The sequence below is a fragment of the Megalobrama amblycephala genome, linkage group LG12 (genome assembly GCF_018812025.1).
Source record: "Megalobrama amblycephala isolate DHTTF-2021 linkage group LG12, ASM1881202v1, whole genome shotgun sequence".
NCBI classification, from domain to species: Eukaryota; Metazoa; Chordata; class Actinopteri; order Cypriniformes; family Xenocyprididae; genus Megalobrama; species Megalobrama amblycephala.
The window spans coordinates 8,988,366-9,004,486 of NC_063055.1; the positions used below are offsets into that span (position 1 = coordinate 8,988,366).

General features: G+C 34.8%; 1 protein-coding gene across 3 annotated transcripts in view; it reads right to left on the reverse strand.

The window, feature by feature from the left end:
* Window positions 1–828: 828 nt before the first annotated feature.
* Window positions 829–16,121, reverse strand: part of kcnn1b (potassium intermediate/small conductance calcium-activated channel, subfamily N, member 1b) — a 43,374-nt gene continuing 28,081 nt past the window's right edge. For 2 of the 3 annotated variants that reach the window (XM_048211326.1, XM_048211328.1), the window contains exons 5-10: window positions 11,090–11,231; window positions 10,594–10,704; window positions 10,058–10,185; window positions 6,250–6,258; window positions 2,225–2,294; window positions 829–1,290 (exon numbers count right to left, since the gene is read on the reverse strand). In XM_048211326.1, the coding sequence (XP_048067283.1) occupies window positions 991–1,290; window positions 2,225–2,294; window positions 6,250–6,258; window positions 10,058–10,185; window positions 10,594–10,704; window positions 11,090–11,231 (760 nt within the window). In that variant the 3' untranslated portion in view covers window positions 829–990. The remainder of the gene's footprint in view (window positions 1,291–2,224; window positions 2,295–6,249; window positions 6,259–10,057; window positions 10,186–10,593; window positions 10,705–11,089; window positions 11,232–16,121) is intronic. The other variant, XM_048211327.1, reaches the window with a different exon arrangement.

Genomic DNA, 16,121 nt, shown 5'->3' on the forward strand with positions numbered 1-16,121 from the left:
AGAAAACAAAGTAACTCAGATATTTTGTTGTAAATTTAAAAGTAATGTTACTTTACTAGTTTCTTGAAAAAAGTAATCTGATTACGTAACTTATAATGTTACCCCCAACATTGCTTATTTTTGACCGTGACAATCACAAGTGTGACAATTTTTTAAGACCATATTGCCTTTTCTAACCATGCCCACATTTTATGTATTAATCTAGTAAGTGCCACAAAATTCACCAAGTTTCATACCATTCTGTCAAAAAAAGTAAAACCATGTAAAAATTCTGTCTAAAGTGACCGAACACCACCTGAGGGTAAATAAAATTTTGAGTAAAAATGTCTTATTTTTGGAGTTCAATCTAGAAATAGATGTTTAAAACCACCGTTAACCATAACGCTGAAAATGGAAGGTCAATTCAAGCACATTGCATTGTGGGATACGGTATCAAGGCAGTGTGCTCTGGTAAATGTAGTAGGGTATTTTATGCACACAGAAAATCTGCATACTGTACACTGTATATAAATAAATACTGCAGCAACAGTAAGTATTATGCTAGTATGCTAATCTGAACGTAGCCTACATCTTCAAACACTGCCATGGACAGAAAGTCACTCTGGTGAGTGACTTCCTCTCCCTCACATTTTTCCTTCCTTCTCAGTCCTCTTTATTTTCATGGGTTTAGTTCCATTTAATGCTCTGTTTCAAACTATATCTCTCCCGATATAAATCCATTCCACCCCCTGCAGTCTGAATCCAGTCCATACTATACAAGGGCTTTACAAAAAAGCTAACTTTAAACAGCCATACAATGGCTAAACATAAACCATATCTCTACCATGATGTGTTAATTCATTACATTTTATTCCAGTGTGTTGAAGTTGTCATTCTTGTTAACGTTTTAGTACTAAAAGTATATTTAGCAGTGTTAGTTGATGACAGAGGTGTGTAGGAGAGGAGTGTGTGTGTAGGTTTAGAGTATGGTTTGGAGTGTGTGAGAGCGTGCTAGCCGCTATCGGAGGACGTGTGTGGTGCAGTAGAAGGTGATCTCCGTCGGTGCACGGATGACGCCCAGGAGCGTTCGGAGGTCTGCGAGGAGGGTCTCGTGAAGGTGAATCCGCGCTGGGTCAGCCCGTCCAGCAGGTGTTGCTGTTGCTGCTGTATGGCTTGTGAGAGCAGGCCAGGCAGAGCCTGCAGACTGCTGTTTATGGAGTCCAGTTTTGCCTCTAGGTGACCGATCCGCTTTTCCAGCTCCTCGCTGCGCTCCTGCAGCTCTGAGACCAGGTCGTACATCACATTCTGCGTCTGAGGAAGTTATAGTTTCAATAAGTACACATAAAAACACATGAATAAATAGACTCACACATACAAATATCCTATGTGTCCACTGGCATGGAAAAATCCTGCACATAATATAGGCAAATTTTCTGACAACAAAAAAACATATTCAGATTTAAATATTTCAAAATATTTAAATAATACTATTAAAATATATATATTTTTTATATTTAAAAAAAAAAGTAAAACATTCTAAACATAAATATTTCATTCTAAAGTGACCAAAAGATGGCAGAAGGTTAATTAAATTTTGCATAAAAATGTCTAGGAGTTTGATCTAGAAATAGATGGTAAAAATCACAGTTAATGGAAAGTCAGGTCGAGTGTATTGCATTGTGGTATACAGTATTCAACGCAGTGTGCCCTGGAAAATGTATTAGGGTATTTTATGCATTAAGAATTTATTTTAAGACAAAAAAAATATGTAAAAAAAACAAACAAACAAATTTAAATAACATTTCTGGTTTATATTAGTCCAGCACAACAGTTGTGCTGCTTAATATTTTTGTAGAAACTGAGATATATATTTTTTCAGGATTCTTTGATGAATAGAAAGTTGAAAAGGACAGCATTTAGTTGAAACAGACATCTTTTGTAACATTATAAAAGTCTTTACAGTCACTTTTGATCAATTTAATGAATCCTTGCTGAATAAAAGTATTTCTTAAAAAAAAAAAAAAAAAAAAAATCTTACTGACCACAAACCTTTGGATGGTAGTGTACATAATATAGCTTGTCTGTGTCATCACACTCCTGCTAAAAATGATAATCTGCTAAAATATACACAATTTAATACAAAATCTAATAGTCTGATACACACACAGCCACAGTCCTTTGCTTAGAGTACATGACTATGCTAAACAACGAACATGCCAAGGTGAACAAGCAATACAGTACACACCTTTGCTAAGTCCACCAGCGTGTTTGCTTGGTCATTCAGCTTCCTTTGCTCCATCTTCACACTTCGCAGTCTGGGAAAAAAGAAGCCAGGGAGCAGGTGGACAGACAAAGAAAACAAGATGGGCCGCAAGGAAAGAAGACACACAGATATACAAGGGAGGCAGGAGATTATAGAGGAAGGAATGCAAAAGAAAGTGCAGGAGGTTATGATGGGGTGTCAATGAAAAGAGCAGGAAAATTAGCAGGGAAGAGAGGAAGAAACAGAGTTTGATAATTAGGCTGAAATCTAGAAGGTCTAAAGTGTCGCATTATGAATGTTTTCCCATTACATGATATGCCCACATGCAAACAATTACATTCCAGTTTTGTCCAGTCAGACATGCAAACTTATTCAGCCACAGGAAGTAAAATGAAAAAGAAAGGACTGAAAAGAAAGATTGAGGCATCATCCAAAACTCCATAAGCATATGGATATGGATTCTATAGTTCTACCTCAAAGTCAAGAAACTGTGCTGCTAAACTTTTTAGATCTTGATCTGATGCAGATAGAAACTTTCAGCAAAAGTGTAATGGACAGTAATGAAATGCAGTAAGACAATTATGAAGTAATTAAAGCATGAAATACATTTATAAGGTTCTAAAACCATCGAGTTGCTTTAAAGTCAACTATTCTTTTAAAAGCGTCAACAAGAGATTTGTTTGAGACTGAAACTAAATTTTATAAATATATATATATATATATATATATATATATATATATATATAGACACACACACACATATACATTTTTGACAAAACAAACGCTGTAGTCCTGAATCAAGCCCTTAAGCCCTAACTAAATTATATACATACATATATTATATACATGCATATATTGTATATATATTGTTAAGGGCTTGATTTAGGACTACAGCGGTTGTTTTGTCAAAAATGTAAATATATATATATGTGTGTCTGTGTTTGTGTGTGTGTGTGTATATATACAGTACAGTCCAAAAGTTTGGAACCACTAAGATTTTTAATGTTTTTAAAAGAAGTTTCGTCTGCTCACCAAGGCTACATTTATTTAATTAAAAATACAGTAAAAAACAGTAATATTGTGAAATATTATTACAATTTAAAATAACTGTGTACTATTTAAATTTATTTGACAAAGTAATTTATTCCTGTGATGCAAAGCTGAATTTTCAGCATCATTACTCCAGTCTTCAGTGTCACATGATCCTTCAGAAATCATTCTAATATGCTGATTTGCTGCTCAAGAAACATTTATGATTATTTTCAATGTTGAAAACAGTTGTGTACTTTTTTTTTTAGGATTCCTTGATGAATAGAAAGTTCAAAAGAACAGCATTTATCTGAAATACAAAGCTTCTGTAGCATTATACACTACCGTTCAAAAGTTTGGGGTCAGTAAGAATTTTTATTTTTATTTTTTTGAAAAGAAATTAAAGAAATGAATACTTTTATTCAGCAAGGATGCATTAAATCAATCAAAAGTGGCAGTAAAGACATTTATAATGTTACAAAAGATTAGATTTCAGATAAACACTGTTCTTTTGAACTTTCTATTCATCAAATAATCCTGAAAAAAAATATTGTACACAAATATTTTGTACAATTGTACACATTAAATGTTTCTTGAGCAGCAGATCAGCATATTAGAATGATTTCTGAAGGATCATGTGACACTGAAGACTGGAGTAATGATGCTGAAAATTCAGCTTTGCCATCACAGGAATAAATTACTTTGTGAAATATATTCAAATAGAAAACAGTTATTTTAAATTGTAATAATATTTCACAATATTACTGTTTTTTACTGTATTTTTAATTAAATAGCCTTGGTGAGCAGACGAAACGTCTTTTTGGAACAATCTTAGTGGTTCCAAACTTTTGGACTGTACTGTATATATATATATATATATATATATATATATATATATATATATATATACACACACACATACATATATATACACACAGTATATATAAAATATCACAAGTAACTCTCATACTTGTGGTCAGAATTCACATTTGAGTTATGGCTGTGTGTATTTTATAACATCAAACCTGAAATGAAGTAAGGTCATGTTAACCAGACTTTTGATCGTAAATCATAAACCATAATCTATAAATTGCTATTTAACACATTATCGTTTTTTGGCAGCTGGTAGACAGGCCTACAACTTGACGTCAAGACTAAACAGCTCTACTGTAACAAGAGCGGTGCAAAATGTGTGAAAACACCTCGAACACCACCTTATAAGTCAACACTGAGACTGCAGACATTAAAACTCATGTAGCTGAAAACATTCATTATATCATGTCAGAATGGAGCCAGTGTTACATGTGCAAACAGATGAACTGAATGTGGAGGACACATGGTTTGTGGTCCATGGTAATGACAGATCTGATGCATTAGCATTAACCTAATTCAGTGCCTATGAATTCAGAAGGCTAACACCAGAAACTCTCTAAATGCACAAAGCTGGGCTTTCCTCTAGGAAAGCATGGACAAAACCCAGAAGAGACAGATGGTGAGGAGAGTTTTGTAAGTGTAGCACAAGGAACTTTCAGTCAGATCTTAAGAAAATGTCTTGAGGAAAATGCTTGTCAATGATACTCACATGCAGAATATAAACATAACGTGATGGGTTCTTCAAAATTACTGTAAATGTCTTCTCCAGAGTTAACAAAGCAACCTAAACCAATCCCAACCATACATTTGTTTCAAACTCTCCCCCTCCCAATGACAAATAAAAAACAAGTGTGAAAAACTCAAGTGTGCAAGCTTTATGGAAAATCAAAGGTGGACACTTTGTACTTTTTCACATGTGCTTGTACTGTTTTAAAGATGAACTCTCAATTTTGGGAAGGCCAAAATTGGTCTGTTGTTTTCTGTACCCAGACCTCCATAGTTCCCTGCACTCCAGATGAAATTGTTACCTTCTCCGCACTTCGAGCAACACGGGCCGATTTGAGTTTACGAAGCATTTCATGTGCAGATATTTATAGAATTTTATGATTGTATGCATTAGGCAAGGGAATGTTTATGTGGTCTCGTAAAAGCGAAGGCCAAATACATTATAAATGAATTGTTGTGCTCAGCAGTTGCGCTTTCACTTTGACCACGGGCCAAACGGGCAGGACTGGCGATTCACATCAGAGAACCTATAACACGGCCAGAAAATGTTACTGCACTTAAAGGATTAGTTCAGCCAAAAATTAAAATTCTATTCATCATTTAATCAGCCTTATGTTGTTCCAAACCTGTATGACTTCCTTTCCTTTGTGGAACACAAACGGATAAACTTTGCATAATGCATTGGTCACTCTTTTTTTGTGTGAAGACTACGCATAAGGCCTGCAACCAGATCATTCAGTTCAATTCAATTTATTCTGAATCATTCATAATTCATTCGCAAATTAGTCATCAGTACTACATACAGATTTGGAACAACATGAGGGTGAATAAATGATGACAGAATTTTTTTTTTTGGCCGAAATGTCCCTTTTAAAAGTGAACCAACCAAGTGAAAGGAAACGACTACCAAATGCTGAAGCTTGTCTAAACATCTCATGCAGTCTCTTAACATTCACATTTGGTATTTCTCTAAACGCATCTCGATAAAAATGATTTGCAATAGATTTGTGTTTGCAAGAAAACACTGCAGACCACCAGACTAGCAGATTGTACATGGTGGTACGACTAAAAAGATCAAAGTGCAGTGTTCTGTGGAAATCTGGTACAGGCTAGATGAATGAATTTCGGACATTGTGGCATCTGATAAATTTGAAGCTGAGAAGATGCGAAGAACCTTTCCCTCCAAGTACCTTAACAGGTTGGTAAACCATTCAAATCTCATTTGTCTAAATATCGTTAATGGATATCAAGTCTAAGTAAAAATGATGCCCAGCTTCAAATGTTTTCAATGTTCGTCATGTTGGTTGATATTGCTGAATAAGACTTGTAAAAATGAAAAGGGATTCCAATGGAAAGGAAAGAGAGAAGACATGACTTACTTCTGAGCTCTGCAGTGATTTAAGGCAAAACAAATGGAACACAGAATACATTTTTTAAAAACCTCAAGTTGCACACCACACCAAAAGACTAAATAATATGTCATTTGATTTGCATCGCCAGACCATTTAGCAACATTTTTTGTCTCACTTCAATTTTTCATGGTATTTCCATCAATAGTGAAAAATGCTTTGCTTTTGCATGAGCTGAAGGTAAACACTATTCTGTCCAGCACATATTCTGGGTGAGCTGAGAGCGAAATTAGTGACAGGGATCTTCTCAGGCATGTATCCAAGTTACTGTCTAGCATACCAGTGATATTTCATTATGCTCTATACCAGTTTCACACCAAAAACTAATATTCTATTGAACACACTCTTTTATATAAGAAGTTAAATATTAATATAAATATAAACAAATAAATTTAAGCAATGGCAAGTAGCCTTCAAGCATAGCTCAATTACTGTAAGTAAACATTATTGTTTCAAGTTTTTCCAAGTAATTATTCCAGTAAACAGTCAGTAATGAAGAACAAAGAAATAATTAATAGCAGTGAGTAGGTTTTGTTTTTTTTCTTGCTAATATTATTGTTTGATTAATAATATTTTAATAGACAGAGGCAGGCTGCATTTACACTGCAAGTTCCAATGCACTAGTCCAATATTGTGAGACAAATCTGTTTTTTTTTTTTTTTTTTTTTTATTTGCCTGTTTACATTTACTTAATACACCCCGACTGCGAATACATCATCATCTTGTCAAGGCAGTAATATTTAACCAAAAGGTGCATTTGGTCATTTATGCACACAATTATGCTGATTGTCCAGCATACTAAATCTAATCCTAAATTCTTTTACTTTCAACATCATCTTGGTACTGAAGGACTGTGGAAAGCCTAATCTATGCCATTCTCAAGATTGAAGCCCATGATCTGACAGGTAAAACTCCAAAAAAATTAGGTATGTGTCCGAAGCCTAATTCCGAATTCAGAAAGGCATGGAAAACGCATTCTACGGAGGCCCTAAAGGGACATGGTTAGGCTTGCTGCAGTAGTCTGTTACATTACAGCACATCAGAGACGATTGACTGGACGATGCCAGATGATTTATTGCACAACAGATGCTGAGTGTCATTGACAAAAGCCACCACAGGAACTTTCCCCAGGAACTATGGACTTTAAGGGTGATACTCTGTGTGTTTCGACCGCAGAGACCAGGGTCTAAATGAAGTTCCGGGTAAAAATTTCCTCCTCAGAAAGTCCCTGCTTGCGATGTAGTACTTTTTCAAAGTGGGACTTGGGCACTGAACATGCTGATTGGTTGAGTTCACATAGAATTTTGATTGGTTGACTCCACAAAGCATTTTATTTTACCATTTTTAAAAGTCTGTTGCGGTGCATGCAGTTAGAGTTGTTTGCTATTACGACAGATGGACCGACAACTAGGTTCAGCATGGGCGGTGCTAAGGAGGGGTTATCAGGTGCTTCAGCACCCCCAAGAAAGACAAAAGCACCCCCACAGATTTTTTCCTAGAATCAATTATATACAGGCTATAGCCTATTGTATTTAAAGGTGCCCTAGAATCAAAAATTGAATTTACCTCGGGATAGTTGAATAACAAGAGTTCAGTACAAGACATACGTTTTGTCTTTCTTGGGGGTAACAGTAACAGTCGGGATCATTAATATGTACGCCCCCAATATTTGCATATGCCAGCTCATGTTCAAGGCATTACACAAGCCAGTATTAACGTCTGGATCTGTGCACAGCTGAATCATCAGACTAGGTAAGCAAGCAAAGACAATAGCGAAAAATGGCAGATGGAGCAATAATAACTGACATGATCCATGATTACATTATATTTTTAGTGATATTTGTAAATTGTCTTTCTAAATGTTTCGTTAGCATGTTGCTAATGTACTGTTAAATGTGGTTAAAAGTTACCATCGTTTATTACTGTATTCGCGGAGACAAGAGCCGTCGCTATTTTCATTTTTAAACACTTGCAGTCTGTATAATTCATAAACACAACTTCATTCTTTGTAAATCTCTCCAACAGTGTAGCATTAGCCCGTTAGCCACAGAGCATATAGCCTCAAACCCATTCAGAATCAAATGTAAACATCCAAATAAATACTTTACTCACAGGAATCGATGCATGCATGCAGCATGAATGACAAACGTCTTGTAAAGATCCATTTGAGGGTTATATTAGCTGTGTGAACTTTGTTTATGCACTGTATAACTGCACTTATAGTCGAGAGCTCGAGGGGACAGGGAGCGAGAGATTTAAAGGGGCCGCGCAGCCTGAATCGGCGCATAGTTAATGATGCCCCAAAATAGGCAGTTAAAAAAATTAATAAAAAAAAAATCTATGGGGTATTTTGAGCTGAAACTTCACAGACACATTCAGGGGACACCTTAGACTTATATTACATCTTTTGAAAAGACGTTCTATGGCACCTTTAATAAATAAGCTGATAATAATAATAAAAAAAAAACATTTGACTCCTTACGCATGCATAACTCGTGCAATGCAATAATGACGTGATTTGCAGCTGTCGCACTTTTATAGCATTTTATTTTAAAAATGGAGCGTTTCCTTGTGCTAAGTAGGCCTGCCCAGACTAAAGATTTTTCTAGTCAACTAGTTGCATGTTAAATTAAATTGATTAAAATAATAATATACTAAACCATCCTTTAATATATAGGCAGGCGTATTATAGCCTATTCCGCACTCAAACTCACGCATAAAAAAATTGCCTAAAAGCACCGGCAAACTGATTATGAATGTATTGGGGGAAAAGAAGACATTTTAATTATTTATTAATAAACTAGTGCTTTCTGACTTGCCATCTCCACATGGACATAAAAATGCACCTTTTTATATGGACTACATAATTAGAGAATATTACAAAATCGAGTGGGCGAGTTTTCCTTATATTTATTTTAGTATTTATATAAAAAAATAACAATAACCTGTTTTGTTTATATTTACTATTAATTGCCCAGCTCCCCCTGTCAATGATCAAGCACCCCCTCAGCACCTGGGTTCAAAATTCTCTGGCGCCGCCCCTGAGGTTCAAGCTTTATTAAGCTTATATGCAGAGGATGAAATCCAGCTGGAACTGGAAAGTCGCATGCAGTTCTACGTCACTGGACTAATCTTCACGGTACTTTAGACTGTGATGGAAATGCAGACACCAACAGGTTTCTGGGACAAATTGTTCTGGGTAATTTTCAGTGGAAAAGCGGCTAAATATCTTATCTTGTAAAATGTGGGGTCAGTACCGCTGCTCACTGTACACAGAGTAGGTGTGATCGTGAATTGGAAAGTCAAAGTAAATAGTGAACGTGCATTCAAAAGCGATTTCAATACCCTGCATGTTGATAGCGGCTTCCTGATGCCCGCAAATTATTTACAATATAATTACCCAACTATATAATTGTGAGAGAATGCAAAAGCATTGATCTATATTTTTTTCCTATCACCATGTCCCTTGAGGGGCTCCGTAGTACATGTCATTTCCTTTCCATACAAGGTATAAGGCTTCGGGCACATAAAATGCTGTAAATAATTAGAATAAATTAGGAAGGAAATATGAGGTTCAGTCTATTCAGCCTAAAAGGTTCAATTCAGTTTCCAAAAACTCCATATAAAACTTTTTATGTGAGTGGATTCCCTAAGTGAAATTGAACTAAATCCAGTTTTTAAATCACCATAAATTTTAGATTTATATTGCATCTAATAAAATACAAAGGTGGACAGAACGCGTAGCAATATAAAGATTAAATGTTGTGAATATACGTACTGGTGAATGGCCTGCAGAAACTTGCGCTGATGTTTCCGGACCTTGGCATGGTCAATCTTCTTCACAAGCTTTGTGTGTTTGTAGATTAGCCATGTTTCCCTGAGTACATTAGCAGCCGTGTTTTTCACCTGTCAGCAAATAAGAAACTTATATAAAATATTTATTACATATAACATAAGTACAGCTAGACAGAAAGACGTACAGCTACAGTATGTTTGGGTACTTACAGTTACAACAATAAAAATTTTGAATTTTAATACTCCTGAAATACAGCTTTAAGTACTACTAATTGTAGACACAGCAAGGTTCTGGTGAATTAGAGATATGGGTGAGATATGCTTGCCAGATTTTGTCAAGAAAATTATATCATCCAGTGAATGTTGGCTAGTTTCCACAGCTTATGCAGAGTCAACGTTTGGCATTAAGTGCTTTTTCAGCGAGTTTGACTGCTCCAGTTAACACTTCTTTTATACTTGCTTGTTTTTCACTTAGCTACAGTGTTATGTCAGATCATTTTGTATATTAAACATGCTCACTCTTTTGCAGAGTTGAGTGTCCATCATAAAGTTATGGACATGCTTTTCAGCCTTGGTGAGCTCTAGCTTCCTGGCTACGACAGCCACCACTAGGGCAGTGCAGCCAGCGCCCTGAAAAAAACACATAGACCACAAAACCACAACAAAAATCATAGAGAGATGGTTCAGAGAGCTTTTTATATATGCAGTTCCTCTATAAAATCGCTTCACAGCTTGAAAACATTATGGCTGAGTGGATATTAATTACTGTAAAAAATATGCAGATAAACTCATATGGATGTAAATGTCTCAAAAACAGAATTTCATGCAAGACTTGACATGCATTTTTTTTAACTGTTTCTCCACAAAATGGCTTTATGGCCTGATTACGTTATGGCTGACTGGACACTAATAACTGTAAAATATATGCAGATAAACTCACAAGGACATAAATGTCTCAAAAATAGAATTTAATGTAAGATTTGTACATAATTAGTAGGGTAAAAGAGAGACGCACCATGATTCCTGTAAGGAGACACACTCCCTTCCCACAGTACGTGTTAGGCACCATGTCACCATAACCAATAGACAGGAAGGTTATGGAAATCAACCACATGGCTCCTAAGAAGTTACTGGTGACTTCCACTTTATCATGGTATCTGATGAGATAAAATGACAAGATGACAAGAGTGACTAATCAATACCTCATAGAATAAATCTCGAAAGGGAAAAAGTTAAAGGTGACCCCAAAATGAGTAAAAAAAAAAAAAAAAGTGAATTAATAAAAAAAAAATGTAGAAATTTTAAATACGTTTCAATTTATACAAATTATTAAATTTAATACTAGATACATTTATTTTGACAAACAAAATAAACCTAAAAAAACAACAACAACAACAAAAACTTAAAACTTGAAAACTTGATTCTTTTACCTCAGTTCAGGTTAAAATTTATTTAGATTATTTAGCTTATTTAAATAATTTAAGTCAATTATATATATATATATATATATATATATATGTATATATATATATATATAGTATAGTATGCAAGGTAGTACAATTAGATCTCTTTTATTTAATCCAGTAGGTATTAATTATATTTTGCTGCATATAAAGGTATTTTAAAGATTTTGAAGTGTCAAAAGATCATTCGGTTTAACCATCCAAAGGCCAATACAGCCATTTCATTTGTGATTAAAATATTTTAAAATGTAATAAATGTATATATTCTGGCATGATTTTATAACATCATATATCAACATAGTGCAAAATGGTATTAAAATTATGTGTAGAAGTTGTTGCTTTGTAATGAGAAAGAATGTTCAGATAAAGGTCATTTGGCACAACTGCTATGAACCATGGAAAATGTTGTAATATTTTAAAAACTTGTACTAAATATAAAATGTTTGATTGTCCTATTGCCAACTAGCTAGATATCAGCCTGATAGCATTGTTTGAACAAATCGTCATTCCTTATAACCAAAAGTGTCATGCAGTAAAACACGAAATTTTGGTTAAACTGAATGACTTTTTTGGTGACAAATTTTGTTCATTTTGTAAAAAATGACAAAAGCAGTATTTATTGATTATAAAAACCACATAATCTCATTGTTAACACTTAATAAAACTTCAAAATTAGTTATGTCATGTTAGTTCATGTTAACATTAGTTATGTTAGTTATGTCTCCTTTTTTTTTTTTTTTACACTTTTAAAAACCTTATTCGTCAATGACCCATATATATGTACGTGTATATAATAATTTAATTAATTATATTGTAATATATATTATAATATACTATCAAATACACTACATGTTGATGAACCGGAAAAAAAACTTAAAGGAATAACTATTGTACCTCAGTTCAGGTTAAAATCTAAATTAATTCATTATTTATATAATTTAATTATTTTAAATACATTTATCTAAATTAATATAAATTAATAAATAAACTACTGCTTACTTTTATGTTGACAAAGTGACTTGAAAAAAAATTACTTGAAGTGATTCTTGTAATTAATTAATTTTTAAATTATAATATTTAAATAATTTAAGTAATATTTAAATAAGTTAATAAATATAATAGTACCTACATTTATGTTGACGAACAAAATAACTGAAAAAATTACTTAAAGGTCCCGTCTTTCGTGGTTTTTTGAAGCTTTGATTGTGTTTATAGTGTGCAATATAACATGTGTTCATGTTTGGCGTGTATAAAAACACAGTATTTTTCACATAATTTACTTATCTGTATACCGCTGTTTCCACTGTCATAAAAACGGGCTGATGACTTCCTTGTTCTATGAAGTCCCTCCTTCAGAAATACGTAACGAGTTCTGATTGTGCCAGCGGTTCCTGTGTTGTGATTCGACAGCAGCTTAGCGCATCTTGCCCGGAAAGGTCACGCCTCTTACCATAACGTGGAGATGCACGCGCTCAGTGTTATTGTAAACATGTCTTTAATTTTACCCTTTCAATTTGAGCCGGAATCAGACCCGGTGATTGGACTGCGGGATGAAAAAAACAGCGTTTCGACGACATGGCGACAAACACACTCTACAAACGCAACTCTTGTGTATTCCTGTGGGCGGAGGTTAGTCAAAAAACTGTTTTAGTGACGTCATTAAAGAAGGAAGTAGAGGGATGTAGTCCAAACTGGCCGTTCGATGTAGGCGACTTCTGTTAAATAAAATATCTCGCTTGGCATTGAACTTTGAGCTTTAAAATTTTACAGATTTTATTTATACTCTAACAACAACATTACACACTAACTAAAGTTTGAAACATGGGATCACGAAGAACGGGACCTTTGAAGTGATTTTTGTACCTCAGTTCAGGTTAAAATCTAAGTTAAAGGGATAGTTCACCCAAAAATGAAAATTTGATGTTTATCTGCTTACCCCCAGGGCATCCAAGATGTAGGTGACTTTGTTTCTTCAGTAGAACACAAATGATGATTTTTAACTGCAACCGCTGCCTCTAATACACCACTATGTCCAACGGCATTCATCACTCGATTTGTGAGGTCTGATCGCGCTCTGACAACGGCAGTGATGTCTCGCGCTCATTGAAGTATATATGCGCGAGACATCACTGCCGTTGTCAGAGCGCGATCAGACCTCACGAATCGAGTGATGAATGCCATTGGTCATAGTGGTGTATTAGAGGTAAAAAATGATATAAATACTGTTCGGTTTCTCACACAAACCGATCGTTTCGTGTCTAAGGACATCAATGTGTCGTCATGAGCCGCAGGGATTAATTTGGATTTGTCTGTTGTGTTTTATTTAGTCCAAGTTCCCACTGACTTGCATTATATGACTGACAGACGGCAGCGGTCGGAGTTAAAAATCATCATTTGTGTTCTACTGAAGAAACAAAGTCACCTACATCTTGGATGCCCTGGGGGTAAGCAGATAAACATCAAATTTTCATTTTTGGGTGAAATATCCCTTTAATTCATTAGTTAAATAATTTAAATAATTTAAATACACTAAAATAAATTATTAAAAAACAGTAGATACACATATGTTGAAAAACAAAATAAACCAAAGAAAAGAAAAAGATTCTCATAGCTCATTCCAGGATTTCTGACCCTTATTTAATATGATGTGCTGCTGCAATCGTATTTTCATAGATCTCCATTGATTTGTCCTATACTAAATGATATAGTTACAAATGTATATACAAATATTCCCCTGAAATTTGAACAGACACTGTTTCAGGGCTCAAACATAAAGAATGACCTGTCCGAATCAGCGGCCAGGTACACTTTACATTAGGGGTCTTTGAGAAGCCCAATTACATTTGAAGGGTAATCTTAAAAAGGACCTAAAGTGCAATATCAATAAGTATTGAATGCAGCAGCACATATCAATATTCAGGCCTGACCGCACTGGATAAAAGGCGGACAGCCCAAATATAAATCAAGGTGCCTTTGTGTACATAATTTCAAAGGAGTGATGTCCATATTTTGCTCGTATGAACAAGAGGGCAGCCATGCCCCATTAGATGGCTTGCTCTTCTTCCCCCAGTGTTCTAGCTCGGTCTTGTGTGGAGAATGCGTCTGTGTAAAACTATTGTGGAAGTCATAGTCCATTACACAAGCATAAAGAGGGTATATGGAAAAACATGCTGGCAGTGTAACCAAATCCAAAGCTGCCATGAACTCAGATAATGCACTGCTCTGACAGTATGGAGCACACAAGAGCATTCAGGCAGTTGATTTCAACAAAGGCACTTTAGCATTATCTCAAATCAGAGAACACTTGTTCAAGAGCTTCATTTGTACATATCAAAGAATCTTAAACATAGATTCAACCCTTACAGAATTTTACCAAGGTAGCCACAGTTACTACTGATATTGGAATAAAACTGTGGTAATTTGATATTTGCTGCCATTACCATCAAAAGTAAACAGAAAGCTTCTTACAGTGTTTGTACAGGAGAAACAAAATTACAATACAGTATTTTTGGTGATACTGTGGTTATTTACCATGGTAAATGTCTGTTAAGGGAACAGAATACCATGTTGATTCTTTCAGAAAAAAACATTCATAACAAAACAGTCCACTCAGTTCAAGAAACACTCGCCCCAAACACCCTTAAACAAATATAACGGATAAAATAATTAAAAAATGATGATGATGATGATGATGTTAAAGTTTCAAAACGAGGACTTCTCTTGCCCTCAAATCCATGTTCCAACAGCATGAACAATATGCCCATGTGCTGACTACAGGGTAACTACATTTATGTTCAAATGAATCAGTCAGTGAGCGTCCAGCTTCTATGGCCATGAATTTAACTAAGGACTCATTAGCTTGAGTGCTATTAAATGAGGCCTGTCGACTAGCCTGCCGACAAATGATTTAAGGCGAGGAAGTAACTGTGGGCATTTAGGGGTGAAGCGAAGGGAGTCTCAGAGGGTTCCAAAGGTGCTGATAAAGCACCTCTTCATTCCTCCAACAGATTCATCCACTGTAACTCTTACACAGAACACGACAATACAGAAAAATAACAAGCTAGCATGACACCTGACTAACACATTAGCTTAGTTGGTGTCCCCAGCACTTTTTCTCAACCACACTGCAAAAAATTATTTTCTAAATCTATATTTTTGTCTTGCTTTCCAGTAACGATATGTAGGCATGCTTAAAACAAGATAAATTTATCTGAAGCAAGATTGTATAATGAGACCTGCATCATGATATATGTATATTTTGAATTGCATTAAGTATAAACCACACACATTTTGTTAGATTAACACTCAAAACAAGAAAAATGTCAATGAGGTAAGAAAAAAAAAAAAATCAACTTCATTGGTGTTATGAGTGTTTCACAACTATGGGCACTTTTATTGTTGTAAATGGGGAGACTTTTGACTACACTTTAATTTTGTATTTTTTAAAATTGTTATTCCTCAGTTGTGGCATTATTTGCATCATGACCAACTGATAAAGTTTTACCTTAGTGTACTAAATTACCATGTAAAACAAAGAAAAATATCACTAACAACACAACCATGCTGTAATACTGAGTGGGAAAA